Below are 16,428 nucleotides of genomic sequence, written 5' to 3'. Positions count from 1 at the left end.
ATCGCCATGGATGTCCTTCACTGCTGGCTTTTACCTCTGCTTTGTCTCTCCCGTGCCACTGTCGGTCCTCCAGGGCAGGCCAAGTCTACTGTGGCCTTTGTGATCATTCCAGGGGGCCGGATTCCAGGCTCTGCACTCAAAGGCAGCCCAGTGATTATTGTTGGCCAGTTGCTTTTCCTGAGAAAGCATAATCGGGTCTTTTGATTCCCGTACACACACTGCCTGTTCCCTGCCACTCTCCTCTCCAGCGAAAGGGACTTCACAGCCCACTCACATTCCGGCCACAGTTTACAGATCAGGGCATGAGCATCCTGGCTCAGGAGTGCTAAGAAATGCAATGGAGGTTTATGGCCCATGGTGCAGAAGCCAATAAAAAAAGAAAGTAGTTCCCTTATCTGTGAGATGAAGGGGCTGTGCTCAGGCAGCTCGCAAATCCCCACCAGATCAACGACCATGTAAGTCTGGGGACATGTCATCCTGTGATGTGGCAGACCCTGCTGTCTGGCTACTCAATACTCACCCTGCCCCTCCTTCTCACTATCAGACAGACCAATTTTGTTTGGGGTAGGAAAATAACCAGCTATAAAACATGCACCTTCCTGGCCTCTCTTGCAGGTAGGGGTGGCCAGTGAAATTTAAGAGGAATTCTGCTGGAGATCTCAAGAGGAAGCCATGACTTTTCAGATACAGGTACTACCCCTTCCTGCTTCATCCCTCACTTCCCTCCACCATGGAGGCTGGAGGTGCAGCTGCCATCTTGTAGTCACGAGGACAAAAGTCTATCTGCTAAAGAATGGGTGGGAAAATTCAGGGCCCCATTGGAGTTGGCCAAATCCTACAGCAGCCTGGTAGGCTTACCCCAGGACTTCTTGGTTCATGACATAAGTAAGTCCCTACATGTTTAAATTACTGTATTTTCCAGCCAAGGAACACATATGCTTGTGATTTTGTACTTTTTTTTTTCTTGTTTTTGATGCTATTGTTGCTTTTGGTCTTGTTTTTCTAAAAGCAAATTTGGCTCTGATGATAGTTTCTAAAAAGAGCAATGAGGGGGGAAAAAATACCTACCAGGATATTTTTCTTTCAGTTGGCAAATCCAAAGAACAGACTTTTCCATGAAAGGCGTCTTCATTTCACAAAAGACCAAAGACATCAAAAAGTCTCCAAACTGCCAACTGTTTTGAAGTAATGAAGCTCGGGAGAGAAGAACCATCAGGTAATTTGTTAAAACTTGTCAGTCTCTGAGACCAAGCCTTTGCTTTCTTTCACATTCAACCCCATTATCAGCAACAATATTTTTGCTTTAATGACGTTTAAGGCACAGATCCTTCCTCCCAGAATACTACTGAAATTGCCAAAGTAACAAGATACGATGGAAAGAGATCCATTCATGTGCTAGAATCTCCAAGGGACTTCTGTTAGATAAAAGGCTGATTTGGTCCAGAAAGAAAGGCTCAGAGGACCAGCTGAGAATCCTGCTTCCCAAGAAAGCTCTGCTTCTCTGGACTGCTTTGGAAATCCCAAGGCCAGAAGCAGTCAGGCCACAGGCCAGAGGGAGAGCGTGTGGCTCAGGATAGCAATCCAAAGTTGCTCTGCTGGGAAGCTGCAGGGGTCAGCAGTGTCACTCAGATGAAGCAGCCACTAGCTTCTCCCGGAGGCTGTGGGCAGCAGCCCTGCTGGGGCTGCTCAAGGCCACACTTCTAGTTCCTTGTCTATCTCCTCGTGTTCACAGATTTCTAAATTTATCACAATTAGCCCCTGAAAAGTTATTTATATTAGAAAAAGCAATGCAGATGATCTCAATGTCCGGGAACAGATGGCTGTTTCAGGAGACCGAGACACAGCCTGGCATTCTCGTCTCCCCTCTTAGAGCAAAGAATACCAACACCTGCTGCCAACCCTTCCCCCACCCAAAACCTACAGAGAATTTCAGTTCTTTAGAAGCAGATGATGAAATATCAACAAAGTGTGAATTTAGTCGTGCAAATCAATACCAGGCCTTGAGCCTTCAGGGATTCAGGTAGGAGCCAAAAGAACATGTAGGTTCTTTTTCCCTAAATGTCTTTCCACAAGTAGGACCCAATACAAAGGCCATATTTTATGTACTAATTTTTCCCATAAAGTTCAGATTTTAGCTGAAGTTTTCTTCCTGAGCTTCTCTGAAATCATGGAAAAGTGGAGAAAAATAAATTAATGCTCCTAAGTGCCAGGGTCACTGGGTACCTATAGGTAGAACATGATGCCCTCCAACCCAAGGGGGGGGCAGGTCTTTCTCCATCTACGTTTGGTCTTGGCCTCAGCCCAGAGTCCCAGACTTTCTGGAAGCTCCCAAATGTGGGCCATTGGCTACCGGGAAGACCTGGAAAGAAAACTTGCAAACCCACAGCAGAACCAGAAAAACCACCCCCGGCAACACCTCAGAACTGAGTGCCATCTCAGGGCAGGGAGTTAAAAGTCACACCTTCAAAGACCAGCCTCAGGGTCTTTGGTTAAAAAAAAAAAAATTCCCCACTGGCTCCTTGTCCCTTTGCAAAGTACAGTGTCTAATGACCAAGTCATCTGTAAATAGAAAGAGGGATGAAAGCAGTTTTTCAATGGTATTCTACTGAAACTGAAATCTATAGCTCCGCACCTGGGTGTTTGACTATGTTTTTGTTAACACAAAATAAAAACAGCGCACACGCGCACACACATAACATTTGAGGCTCTCAATAGGCCAATTTGTCTTCTTACTGGGTACAAAGGAAAGCTTATCTGCAGCTAATGTGAAAAAACAAAGTTAAAATCAAAAGCTGCCACAGGTAACCCCAGCCCAGGAATCCACATTCCACAGGTCTGTCACAGCAGGATGTTGATGGTAGGCCAGGCTGCAGGTGCTGGGGGGCAGGGTCTCTTGGAACTCTTTGTATATTTTTGTTCAGTTTTGCTATGTACCTAAAAGTGCTCTAACAGCCAAATCTAAAAAACAAACCTGTTTCTTATAAAAGGTGTTTAGCATGGGTGCTTCAAACTCACAAGGCATTTTCTCATGGAAAGAACATGAGAGTCATCTCATCACCCCATCTCCACCGGGTCCCCAGGCTGCTGGACCAGGGAGTGAACCCTAAACTCCTTGAAGAAGCCTGTGCTGCTCCAACTGGTGGAAGCAGAACTTTCCTTACTGCCCAGCTCTCATGTGCCTGGCCTCAGGCCCAAAGGAAGACCTTGTCCTCCCATCCCTGTCTCTCATGTCCCCAGGAGGCCTGGGAGCCAGGGAAGGAACACGGTAAAGTTGAGAGTCAGGGCAGAATCCAGAAGCAGCACAAAGAGGGCTCAGGAGGGGAGCAGGGATGTGCCTTGCCACAGCTCCCTAAAGGTCCTGGAACGAGAGCTTGCTTGTAGCTTGACATGTTCTTTGAAGCCACTATTGTTTATCTTAATGTCCTTTCTACAGGTCCAATTCTAACTGCAAAGTATTTTGTCATCACCTGCTCTTGTTATTATTTCATACAAAAACGGCACCAGTTAGTTTGGGGGTGGGGGTCGTCTCTGTTTTTCTACCACCTCAATACTGCCAATGCCTCTGGGCTAAAGTCATCCTCAGCATTCAGTAGATCCCATACTTTCTCAGTGAAAGACTCAGAAGAAACACAGAAAGGAAAAGTCTCCCACTTAGTAATTGTCAGGTACCTCAGGCCACCTATTCACACACCCTGAAGCCTGAGGAAAACAGATGACACACACACACACAAGGACAAACACCTCCTTGCCAACAGGAAGGACATCCAGAAATAGATGGACTCAATCTGGAGAGAAGGAGGAAGAAAAGACCCTAATAAAGTCACAGAGGCGCCAGTGATGTCTTCAGGGTCAGATTAGAAGCTTGACATTAATTTTGGTCTGAAAGCAAAGCAGTGCTGTGTGTTGTGCAGTGCATTTACTCTCAGTTGCTACCTTTCTGCAGTCTGTGCTGTTGCCTGGACATGCGTCTTCCTCCTAGGCAGACACTGCAGGCCATGCCCAGGGTCTGACTCCAGCGAAGACCTATGGCTGCTGACACACAGATACCAATCTGGGCTACCCGCAAAGCAGTCCTCAGGGTTCTTGGCAGTCAACTCAAGAGCACAGGCAGCGTCTTTATCTTGACCTCTCTCTAGCAACTCCCTCTCCTTTGGATGCTGTGATGGAATTTTCCTGGCTTTCTCTTTGTCTGCCAATTCCTTCTGCCTTTCACCTGCAGACCTGCTTCACCTGCCAAGGTGTCAGGTGCCCGCCCGAGTTCCATGCTCCACTCCTTCCTCTCACTCTGGTCTCTGAATTATTTGATATGGACTCTTGGCTTCGCCACCACCCCACTATGAGACGCATAACACCCAAATCGACATCTCCAGTCCAGGCCTCTCTCCAGAAGTCTACCAGTTTCCAAATGCCTCCTAGGCTCCTGGGTATTCTGCAACACATTAGTCACCACGTCTGAAACTGGACTTGTCATCTTCCCCACCAAACTCATTTGCTCTCCAAATACTGCCATTCTCTGCCAAGCCATAAATCAGGATGTCTCCTGCACCCACTCTCCCTCCCTGCCCCACCATCAAATCTCCTAGTCTAGTTTCTTAGTCCCCCACATTAATTTGCTCCTCTCTGGAAAAGCCACCCAGCAGATTATCTTGGCACCATCCCTTCTTCCTTCCAATGCATCCTTTATACCACTAGGGTTTCTTTCTGTTTCTCTCTGGTTAAAAGCCTCCCACCCTCCTGCATACAAAAGAATACCCAATTGGCCACCAAAACATGCAAACCTTCTATGATCTTGACATATTGTCCAACACTCTCCACAGAGTACTCTATTCTCAAACCAAAACAAAAAAACCTACTTGGGATTCCCAGGATCAACCATGACTATGTATACATTTCTTCCTGTTGTTCCCAAAGCCTGGAGAACTCCTATTTATATCTCAACATCCGCTGTAAACATCACCTGTTCTGTGAAGTGTTCCTCAGCTCTTCATCCCCTTCAGACTTATCATTCCATCCTCTCTGTTACAGAAATTCTCTGAGCACAGCTCTAGTGAAATACCTACATCAGGTTATTGACTTGTAATTCCAAGACTTGCTTACCGACCTTCCTTCCTATGCTACTGGGAGAGCCCCTTGCCTGCAACATGTGCGGACTTAGAAAAGCAGTTCAGAAAGTTCCTCAATCAGCACAACAACCCGCTGTGAGAGATGTTTCCCCAGGATGTGCAGACAGGAAGCAAAGGGAAGCAAGGAGTTAATGGCGGAACCTTTAAACACACCCCCACTGGTAACCTTGGGTTACATTTCTATTTAACACAATTGGCCAGTGAAAAAGAATTTTCATCACAAATCCTATTTCCTCCAAGTTTTCTAAAAGCATGGCCCTATCAGTTTGAATCCTGCAAGCTCTTTCTCAGCCAAAAGGAATTTCCCTTTACACAAAAACTATTCAGTCATTTCCAAGATATGAAATATTAAAAACCAGGACTTTCCACTCAGACAACTGGGAAACTATTTGTGGATTTTTTTTTCCCCAGACTCCTCTTATATATGCCAAGAAGTCTAAGGAAGACTTCTTTTTAATGTTAAAAAAGTGTCTCCTACCTCTGTGCTTTTTTTCCATTCTTTATTTTGTCTGGGTTTTACTGAAGCAAGGTTTTAAGTCAGAAAGCAGAGGCTATAAAATGCAAAACTACCCTTGCCAATTGAGTTGCCCAAGTGAAATATGCTATCAAATGAACGTTGCTGTTGTGTTAATAACCCATTTTTTTTAGACAGCAGACATTCAATGGTAGAAGTGCAATACATGAAATACAAACAGGACTTCAGGACCATGTAACACAAATGCATCATTTAACAGGGTGTGAAGCAAAATGCATTACAATGCATTCACAGGTCAAAATGCTTTATTTCCCAAAGAAAAACTGTCTTCTAAGAGCTAACATTGATATGTCTAACAAAAAACAGACATGAATATTTGGGTGGTTCAGTATAACCTAGCTCAACTGAAAAAAAAATCAACATTCTTCAGTAAACATCAGCAAAGGTCAGATAAACAAATGATACCAGTAGAGAACAATGTAAAACTCTAACATGAGTGGACTATAACTGAGTCTAACTACTGCTTACAAACCAGAGGACATGATCTGAGAGGCTCTGTCTCTCCTTTGCATTAATATTCCAAGCAGTAGAAAAAAATTATATGCCCACCAAAATCCAAAAGGTTTACTAAGCCAGAGTGTAAGCAAAAGTCTAATCAAAACAGCCTGCACCTAAGGGGTGACATGGATTCTAGAAGCATCTGTGACTCCGGAATGACTCCTGAGCTCCTCCTGGGCTTACACTGCAGGAGAGCTGGGTCACTAAACCTTCCCTGACATAAACAGAGCGCTGTGATAAGGGAGATCAAAGTGTCCCCAGCTCTTCTTAGTCAGAGTAACACATCACGAAGATTCAACGGTTGACCAGCCAGAGTTGTTCTGAAGCCAAAGTGAACCCAGAAGACTCCTGGGTCATACTCCAAAGATCCCCTGCTTTCCATCAGCAAACAACAGACACAAAGATCTAAGAGCCATCTGCACTGAAGACGACAGAGGGGACAGACAGGGAAGGGAAAGAGAGAAGAAGAAGGCTAAACACTAAGTGCTCATATCTGAAAGGTGGGAAGGAGAGGAGGAAAAACTAAGCCCCCCAGAGTGCCATGAAACCCAAGCAAAAATGAGTTAGAAGAGGGCCCTGTGGTCGATACTGCCAGATATTTCCATGAAGCCCAGCAGATAAGGACAGAGAAGAGATTCTTGGACTCTGCAGTTACGGGAAGGTCGAAGGACCTGTGATCATCATCAGAACTAGAGCCAAGGTCTGCACAGGATTGGCAAGTGAGGAAATGGAGGACGCAGCTGTTGACCGCTTGTTTGAGAAAATCTAGCCATAAACAAGACAGGAAGAATGAGTAAGAAGGGGCATCTGGCAAGCATGTGTGCAAGGCAGAGACCTGTGTTTACAGCAGAAGGTAGGAGATGGGAAGAGAGAAAATACAGATGCACAAAAAAGAATAATTACAGACCCCATCTGCTTTTGAATGATGTCAGACTCCTAAGGTTGGGACATTTCGTCCTCAAAGAAAAGACATTTGACTTAGATAGCAAGGTGGAAAAATGCATCTACTACAAGCCAGGAAATGGTATGAAGAGAAATCCAGATCCAAATAATTTGCCTAAAGTCACCAGGGAACCAATGGCTGTCCAGACCAAATCTGCCTGGATGCAAGCCCCTCCCTTTTCCACAGCACTGCCTTCACCTCCACTCCCAGGGAAACTGGGACTGTTAGTCACTCTACCCTTATTACCTTCTCTAAACAAAACAAAAATAGATGCTGACACTGAATTACCCAGGTTACTGACATAATAAATGTCTACATTTGCAGAAACATTCAGAAGAATTCAGAGTTCTTAAAAAAAAAATACACTAACAAAAGAGGCCCAGGCCACTTGGCTTATTCATTCTCCAGGATGCCCTGCTCCACTGTGTCAGGAACAAGCAGTTATTATGTAACTTTGCGCACCCTGCTCTTGACTTAAGCATCCTGGGGGCATAGAGAAGACATAACTATGTCTCCTGTCCTCAAGGAGCTTCTGTTTCATCTGGGCAAATCTCTACCGCTCCAAGTTTCAGATTCTCCATAGGAAAAATGGCCTGTAACATTCTATGCTCCTTATATATGTCCTAAACAATTCAATGCAGGGGAGAAAAATCAAGGTCACATAGAAATTTATTTTGTAGAGCCAGCAAGCAACTGATGAGCAGGAAGAAGGAATAAGCTCAAAGAAGGGGAGTATCATAACTTCCTTTTAATTCTGGATCTTGCAGGAGCAGGGAACATAAACATTACCCCTTCACTTATGGGATCACATGTGGATATTTCAAATGACCTGCAGTTATAGGCCTCAACCATATCGAATGCCTGGCAAAAAACTAGGGTCATTTGTCCCAAGAGAGTCAGAAGACAGGTTAGAGCCATACCGAGCTGTGGCAGTCTGTTCAAACTGCAAACACTCACACGCAGCAGCATCAGTATTTGAATAGCCATATGCAACAGGAAAAGTTGCTCCTTTGAAAGACGGCATTCAGCTTTCCACCCGCTGAGGACCTTGAACAGAGCAAGTCATTCTTGTCTTACATGTCAAGCAAGATTTCAGGCTCAGCTAGATACCTCCAGCCCTGGCATGACCCTGCTGCTGGGAGTCCAGATAATATAGTTGATTCTATGTGTCCTAGTTAAGTGAGCCAGGACATAGCACCCCCCACCCCCACCGTGAACAGCCTTTGCATGCACTCCAGAGAGGCCCAATCTGCCTCTTAGTTTTCCTTCATTGGGCATTAGGGGCAGAGCTAAATAATGTTCTCAGAACTTTGCAAGTATCATGGTTTTGCTCATTTGCTCTCAGGGCAAATTACTGTGAATTTTAAAGCATTTTATAGTTGCCAGCCCACCTTTCTGAGCAAACAAGTACACCTTTTTTAAACAAAGACACCTTTTGGCTAAGGAAAGAACTGTCAACTCAGATTATTGCACTAAGGGTCAAGCCAGCTCCCGATATCTCTTTCATCTCTAAATGATTAATCTAAATCCATCATATAAATCCCATGCTTCTTTCTGTACATTGGTTTAGAAATGATCTTGTGGCCCAATCCTTACCAAGAAAGCTCTAAAAAAAATCAGGTGGTGGACTACTAAGAAAAATCTCTTCCATTCTAAAAAAGGGACATAAGGAAGTGATGACATTTCTTCCTCTCCATACCGTCTGAATGCAACATCTGCAGCTCCTATGTCCATCATGTCTCCAACATGATGGATGGAGCCAAGGTCCATGGGAACACAGAGGAGCTACTGAATCATCAAAAAAGGAAGCTATGTTCCCAGGCCTCTTGCACTAAGAGATAATAATTTGCTTGTAGAAGCCAAATTGAAATGTCTTTTGGATACTTGCAGCAGCAAGCATTATGATTAATTCAACTATTAATCAAGTTGCAGTGCTTCATTTCTCCTTCAAGAACAACAGCACAGCAGAGCTGTTTCCACAGAACATTATAACTCAGAGACCTTTTGAGAAGGAGGGCAAATGCAAAAACTATACTTCCCACTCAACTTTTAGGGTCTTGCCCATATCTACCTTCCCTCAACCAATAGTAATACCACAAGAACAATTTCAGAGATACTAAAATAGTGGGTTAAAGATTTTTTTGCTGAGCCAATGGAAATCCTTTAAAACGTAGGTAAATTAGCAACACATGAACCAAAGGCTGCCTTACAGGGTTCATGTATGGAACAATGGGGAAGTTCACCTCCTATTTCCCAAGTATTCCTCCCCTACCATCTGCCTACTGTCCTAAGTTCTCCACTTAGAGATTCACCCTCTTGACCCAAAATAATTCTAGTTGAATGTAAATGTCCATTTAGGGGTAATACATTTAGCCTTACTAACATTTAAAATTTTAGCTTAATTCTATCAAATTGTTCCTGTACATGAAATTAGAAAAGAGAGGACTAAAAAGAGAACACTTTCCAATAATCCCTTATGACCTAAGAAGAGAAGGAAAGAGGCAAAGGTATAGAAAGGCTCAAAGAGGGCCTTGAAGACAGATTATACTCACTTTAGAATTTTGTATCCTGCTAGAATTCTATGCCTATTCAGCTGGTAGAGGACAGGTGACCAGAAGTGATAGCATTCTGAGCCAAGCAGTACTCAGATCCCCTTAAGATTTTGGGTCCCCTTAAGAATTTGGCCAGGAGTCAATAGTAGGAGATGAGCTCAAGCTGGATCAGAAACCCAAAACTTCAATATCCCATTGGAACCATATCAGTCCCTGTGCCCAGTGGCAGGAAGAGGAAACCACCCAGCCTGTGAGATCAGCCAACTTCTTCTCAGCAACCAGTGCACAATGAGGGAGCTGGATGCTTTCCACATGGACACCAGCAGCAGGTTGAACATTCACTACCTATTACTGTCTGGGTTCAGACCTTTCACTTTACAAACTGGCCAGCTATAAAACGTGAGTAGCCTAACCACCAAATAATTTCACAAATAACTGGCTTTAATATGTTTTGCATTTAAAACAAGCAGAACTTCTGTTGTTATCTTTGCAAAGACTCAGTATTTTCTATTACATACTTTTCAAGAAGTATGTGATATAATCATTACAAAAAATGACAAAATCTTTATTTTCCTGATGCTTAAATAGGAATATAAAAAAAGAAAGTTGCCAAGTGTGATGGTTTAGATATGAGGTATCCTCTAAATGCTCATGTGTGCAATAATGCAAGAAAATGTAGAGAAATGAGTGGGTTATGAGAGCCTTAACCCAGTCACTGATTTAATCCTCTGATAGGGATTAGTGTATAGTGTTAACTGTAGGCAGGTGGGGTGTGGCTGGAGGAGGTGGGTCATTGGGGACGCGCCTTTAGGGTATATATTTTGTATCTGGCAAGTGAAGTCTTTCTTGCTCTCTCTGCTTCTTGGTGTCCATGTCCTGACTTGCTTTCCTCTGCCATACCCACCCATCAGGATGCTCTGCCTCACCTTGAGCCCCAAGGAATGGAGCCAGCCTTCTATGGACTCAGACCTCTGAAACGGTGAGCCTCAAAATAAAGTGCTCCTCCTCTTATCATTCTTGTCAGGTCTTTTGGTCACAGCAGCAAAAAGCTGGCTAAAACATCAAGTTAATGAGATTTATCCAACACAAGCCCCCTGTCAACTACCACCCAGAGGGCCTCTTTCTACCAAGCATTCCCACTTCCCCTGCTCTCTATCCAAGGGCTCCAGAAACTTGAGTAGCGTTGAGTTTTAATACAGCACTAAAGTCCCTTTTCTCCCAAGGAGAGTCAGATTAAAATTTTCTCCAGTCCAGTTTCAGCCTGTAAATTATAATTTCTTCACTTTCTAAACACATCTGGGAGATCAAGATTGAACAGTATCAAAGGGCATAATGTATAGCTGAGCCTCCTCCCTCCCTCCCTCTCCTGACCTCCAGTTCCCCAAATCACCTTCCCAGAAACAATCAGTTATCCACTTCTTGAGCATCCTTCCAGACATAGTCTGTGCATATATAATATATACAGATAATGGGGCTGGGGTTGTGGCTCAGCGGTGGAGCACTCGCCTAGCGCATGAGAGGCCCTGGGTTCGATCCTCAGCACCACATATAAATAAATAAATTAAATAAAGTTATTGTGTCCAACTACAACCAAAAAATAAATATAAAAATTATATACACACAGATAAAATGTACAGATTATATTGCTTTTTAAACTGCAAAGGTCCACAGAGAATTCCCAGAAATGAAATTTGCACAGATCTTACAGGAACACAACATGAATGTTAAAAATTCCCAACACCCTTGGAAAAAGAGGCAAGGTATCTCACAATGATATCAAATTTTAAGATGCTCCTCGTTTTCAAATCTCTTTTCTGAACCTGCTGTGTGTGTGTGTGTGTGTGTGTGTGTGTGTGTGTGTGTGTTTTGCTAGAGACTGAACCCGGGCCTCCAGGTTGCTAAGCACATGCCCTATCACCAAGCTACTCCAGCCCTGAGAACTTCTTTAAGCTTTAAGAAGTAGCCCAGCTTTAGAAATTCAGGGTCTGGTGAGCAAGTCCGTTTTTACCCCATTCGTGTGCTTTGTTATTTTGTAGACTTTCAATCTGTTTCCTCTAAGCCTTTGTCCTTGTGAACCAAAAGACTTCATAACTAACCAAATGAAAAAAACATTGCTCTTGATGGCTCACAGAAGGCACCTGAGAAACGTTATAATCCCAGCCTTGGGCGACTTGAACATTTTTGAGATCAGGTATGTGACAGGTTTGCTAAAACAGAGCTTTAGCAATCATGTATGTGGTAACCAAACCCCTCTTTAGAACAGTGAGAGGGATCATACTAAGGTTTGGTGGCTGCCATCGTCAGCCCTGGTTAAACATTAGCTGCTTTCGAGCTCAGCAGTTTGTGTATCCCAGTCATTCTCTCCCAATCTCTTATTCAGATACTTATCTTTAGGTCAGGATTCCTCATTCCTACAGCATGATGGGCAAGAACTTGGGCTTTGGAGGCAGGGAAACCTGGTTTTGAATCCTGGTTGTGTCACTGATTAGCTGTGGGGCCTGAGCCAAGTTGCTTAAACTCATTAAACCTTGGTTTTCTTATATGTAAAATGAGAATAAAGATGGCTCTCTCGCTGAGTCATGGAGAGGGATAAATGACATAAAGCACTAAACATAATGTCTTTTAGCAGGACCAGCAACATAATTTAGGGAACCAGCGCAAAATGAAAACGTGAATCCCCTGTTCAAAACTGAGTCAGAATTTCAAGATGGCAAAATAAATCAGAGCATCCAACCAAGAGTGGAGACCTGGGGGGCTGGAGAATGAGCAGGTGTGTGCAGGCATCCCTCCCCCTAGGGAGAGTGGCACTCCACAGATGGTGGCCATCACCACCTCTGAACACTTTCCCAGCTTACACCTGTCTGCTCACTGCAGGCTCTCCTCTCCCTGTACCAGGCCCAATCCACTGAATTTGGAAAGTTTTGCTGGGTCATTGCCAAAACAGGCACTGGTGTCTTAGAAGTAACCTGTATTTTCAAGGAACAGAACTCACCAAAATGGGGAAATCTAAAACATTAGAGGATGTTGCTATCAGCTCATACCAGATGTGCTTTCACCTTCGGGCCTTTGCCTGGTTTTTCATCCTGTCAAGACAACACTCTTACCTGTCTCAAATCTTTGTGCAAAAGGCTCATTGTGCTGACTTATTTCCATACCATGTTTTGCCATTCCTCTCTCTTGAACTCTCTATCTCCATTATCCTGTTCTACTTTTACTTTTTCCATAGCACTTATATTGTTTAACATACTTTTTGCTTCTCTGTTTATCATTTATTATTTATTCTTTCCTAAGTTTGCACATATGAGCATGAACACATGTGTGCACACCCATATATGCACATACGCACATGCACACACACACATACTAGAATGTAAGCTACTCAAGGTCAGGATTTTTGTCTGCTTTTGTTCACTGATGTATCCCAGGTGCTTAGAATAGTGTCTGGCACATATAAGATATTCAATAAATATTAATTTAAAGAATAAATATACCTGTGAATACACATGTAATCACATCAGGCCATCTTTTTTCCACATGTAGATTCAGCTGGAGGTCAGGTCACCCCATGTTACAGATAAATGGCAATAATAACTGGATACCCAAAAAGAGTTCAAGAAACAAATGGGAACGTTATATACTTTCAAATCTCTACCAAATATCTCTTAGTTCAAAGGACTGTAATCCAATGGTCTATGCTAATAAATCCAATGCCTCTTTCAACACTGACTCATGTATACACAGCTAGTTGCAATCACTTGCAGCAATGAGCAGCATTTCATGTGTGAGCTGTTCAGAAGGGAGACGCTTATCTAAGTAGAGAACGTAAAGAGTCATTTTAAAAAGGATTAGTAGAAAAATCATCCCACATTACTGCTTTACCACCATGACAGAGAAAACCTGAGCTATTCATATCAAAAGGAATGTAAGCTCTCTACCCCCAAAACTGTGCAGAAAGACATTAGAGTCAGTCCAAGCTGTTAGTCTGGTCCTGAAGTTAACGCCACAGTCACAGGCACCATCTCAAACCCTGACCTGTGATCTCACAATGCAAGCCACAGGGTCCCACCAGCTAAAAAACAACCCCAAATCTGTGCATTATAGCAGCTAGATGAGACATTTTCCTGGTAATAGAACAGTATGTAGGAGAACAAAAGAGAATAGCTTCCATTCCATACATGGTTAAAATGTAGCTCATGTCAGTATGAACATCTGGAGCACCCAAGACTCAGAAGATAGTTGAGGGCCAAAATCCAAGTTCTTTATGGAGGTCAGGAAACACATCTGAGCTCCATTCCAAATACAGCCCACATGGTCTCCTTGGGACAGGCTCAATGAGCAAAGCCCAGATCACACTGAACATCTGGCTTTTGCCCCAGCATGAACTACCACTCCCTCTCAGCCCTACATTCTGGGTTTTTAAAACAAGCCCTTCTCAGCTACCTCAACCACTTTGGTGGGAATCAGCAGGGAGGCCCTCAACCCTTTTCCCAAAATAACGTCAGTCAGAGGCAAAGGCCAAAGAGGTGGAGCCTGCAGGCCATTTTACAAAAGTTTCAAATATCGTAGCACTGACCCCATTAAAAGAACCGTAGAGGGAAAGCAGCCAAGTCTCTCCTTTTCTCATTAGTGTTTGCTTTCCCTCTCTCATTACAAACTTCTACATGTCTACAAAAGAAACAAAGAGATAAAGATATCTCCAACAAAGGCATATGATCAGTGCTGGCTATCAGAAACAAAATTCCAATTTGCAAATTTAATATCAAAAAAGTTGAAATTGAAACATTAAAAGAAATGTGCTTGCTCTGTGACAGCTTAGTCTCTGAGGCATACAGGGAAGGTGAGCTATCCCACCTTCCTCAAAGTCCTTCTGAAATATGTAACTGCCTCAGATTTTCCATACTGATCTTTCCTCTAAAGAGGGAGGAAGCAGATTTCTTGGCAGTACAGTCTAAAAAGCCAAATAAAGCAAGCAGCCTTCCTCCTAATGGAGAGGAGGCTTTCCAACACATCCATGTGCACACGTGTACTTTTTAAAATGCAAATAAAGGATGAGAGGGAGGGAGGGAGGGAGGGAGAATATGAGACAGATGGAAAGAAAATGCTACTTTAGCTTGTCCCGTTTAAAAAAAAAAAAAAAAAAACCTTCCCACAAAAATCAATAGCAAACTAGGTGGTGGCATGATATTCTCAAAACACATCCCCCTCCTCCCACAGTATCGTTAGCAATAGGAAATAGTATTACGGATATGAAAAGGCCGCAGGAGAAAAGTACAGATAGCTAACGGAATACAAAGTGTCATTATTCTTAGGAGAGTTTTAAAGGGCCCTGTGTGCACCCTTTAGCTGTAAGAACAGATAAACTACTCCTCTCTCCAGACTTCTTTATTCTGGCCATGCCCTTTCCCAGACATTGTTTTCCCACTTCGCAGGTCTCCAGCTGTTCCTCGGATAACATCACCTCCCCCTTGAAAAGCCACCCTGCCCCCGCCCGAGTCCTCACCGTGTGGTACATGAGGGCCTCGGTCTCCCCGGGCTCTGACAGCTCGCTCAGCTTGCGGTCCCACTGCAGGACGCTCTGCTCCCCGCTCTCCAGCACCTCCATGGTGGTCGGATCCGCGCTGGGCCGAGGAAGCTGAGGGCAGGAGGGGACCGGGAGGAGCCGCCTGGAAGCAGCGAGATTCCTTTCTCGCGTGTGGTGCGTGTGCGCGTCTACGAGTCGTTTGTGTTCTTAGACAGGAAAACGTCTGCTTCCCTGCCTGAGAGAGAACCGCCCCGGGCTCCCGTCCAGTGTTCTCGGAGATCCGAGAATCCCCAGAGGACGTCAGCCGTCCACGGCTCGGACCGGAGGCTGCAGGGGTTAATGTGGGATGTGCATTCAAAATGAAGTCAGCTCACTTCCCAAGAAAATCCCTTCGCAGTAAGCCCACTTCCCACTACCGCTCCAGACACAAACTTTCAGAGTCCCCTGGGGTTCTCAGCTTAGCTTCAGGATCCAGCTGCGACCCCACCTCCTTCCAGGCCAGGGACCAATAGGATGTTCGGCTCACCGCTGGGCCCAATCAGAAGTCTTTCTCTCCGCCTTGTACCGCCCACAAAGGCAGAGCCATGAGAAGTCTCCGCCCATGCCTTGGAATGTGGGCGGGGAGCGCCCTTGACGTCACCGGGGAACTCCTCCTGCCTGAGCGGAGCCAGCTGCCGGCGGTCTGCAATAGCGGACCAATAGAGTGCTTGGATCCGGAAGTGATGGACAGGGAGACGGACCAATAACAGAGAGGAATCAGGGAGGCACAGCCAGTCAAATAGCGACAAGAATACATTTTTATAAAAAAGGGGGGCCGAACCCTGTCCCCTTCCTGAGGATCCCCAGAAATTAGCCATCTCACTGAGAAATGAGAGTTGCTGCGCGACAGAATTAGAAAAATGGGCCACACTTAAGTGCTGTCCAAAATGTTGCAAATACATTTGAGTAGGGATTTTTTTTTAAATTCATTACGCACAAATATAAATATTCCCTTAAGCAAAGATTGTATTGGTACATTTCTACCAAACTGTCATTGTTCTTCACATTTTCTCCCATTCTCTGTTACTGTTTATCAGATTTTTTTTTTCTTTTTTATGAGCTTCACTGTTTTTGCTTTCACTCAACAGACATTGATAGGAGTCAGTGACTGTTTTTCCAGGTCCCACAGCTGTGAGCTAAAGTTCTTCAAGCTTACTCCCCGTGGAGTCAGATTAATAAAAAGCTAAAGAAATGAAGGCATATTATAATTTTGGAAT

General features: G+C 44.2%; 1 protein-coding gene across 4 annotated transcripts in view; it reads right to left on the bottom strand.

Annotated features, from left to right (window-relative positions):
* Creb3l2 (cAMP responsive element binding protein 3 like 2) overlaps positions 1-15,612 on the bottom strand; it is a 110,889-nt gene extending 95,277 nt beyond the window's left edge. For all 4 annotated transcript variants that reach the window (XR_003301675.2, XR_003301674.2, XM_026398563.2 and 1 more), the window contains exon 1: positions 15,152-15,612. Coding sequence is in view for 2 of the 4 variants with exons in the window: in XM_026398563.2 (XP_026254348.2) it covers positions 15,152-15,253 (102 nt within the window). In the remaining 2 variants the exon portion in view is untranslated. The remainder of the gene's footprint in view (positions 1-15,151) is intronic.
* Between the last annotated feature and the right edge of the window lie 816 nt (positions 15,613-16,428).

This window comes from Urocitellus parryii, chromosome 3 (assembly GCF_045843805.1).
Source record: "Urocitellus parryii isolate mUroPar1 chromosome 3, mUroPar1.hap1, whole genome shotgun sequence".
Lineage (NCBI taxonomy): Eukaryota > Metazoa > Chordata > Mammalia > Rodentia > Sciuridae > Urocitellus > Urocitellus parryii.
Note: the sequence above shows the minus strand (reverse complement) of the source record. Positions and strands in the feature narration are given on the sequence as shown.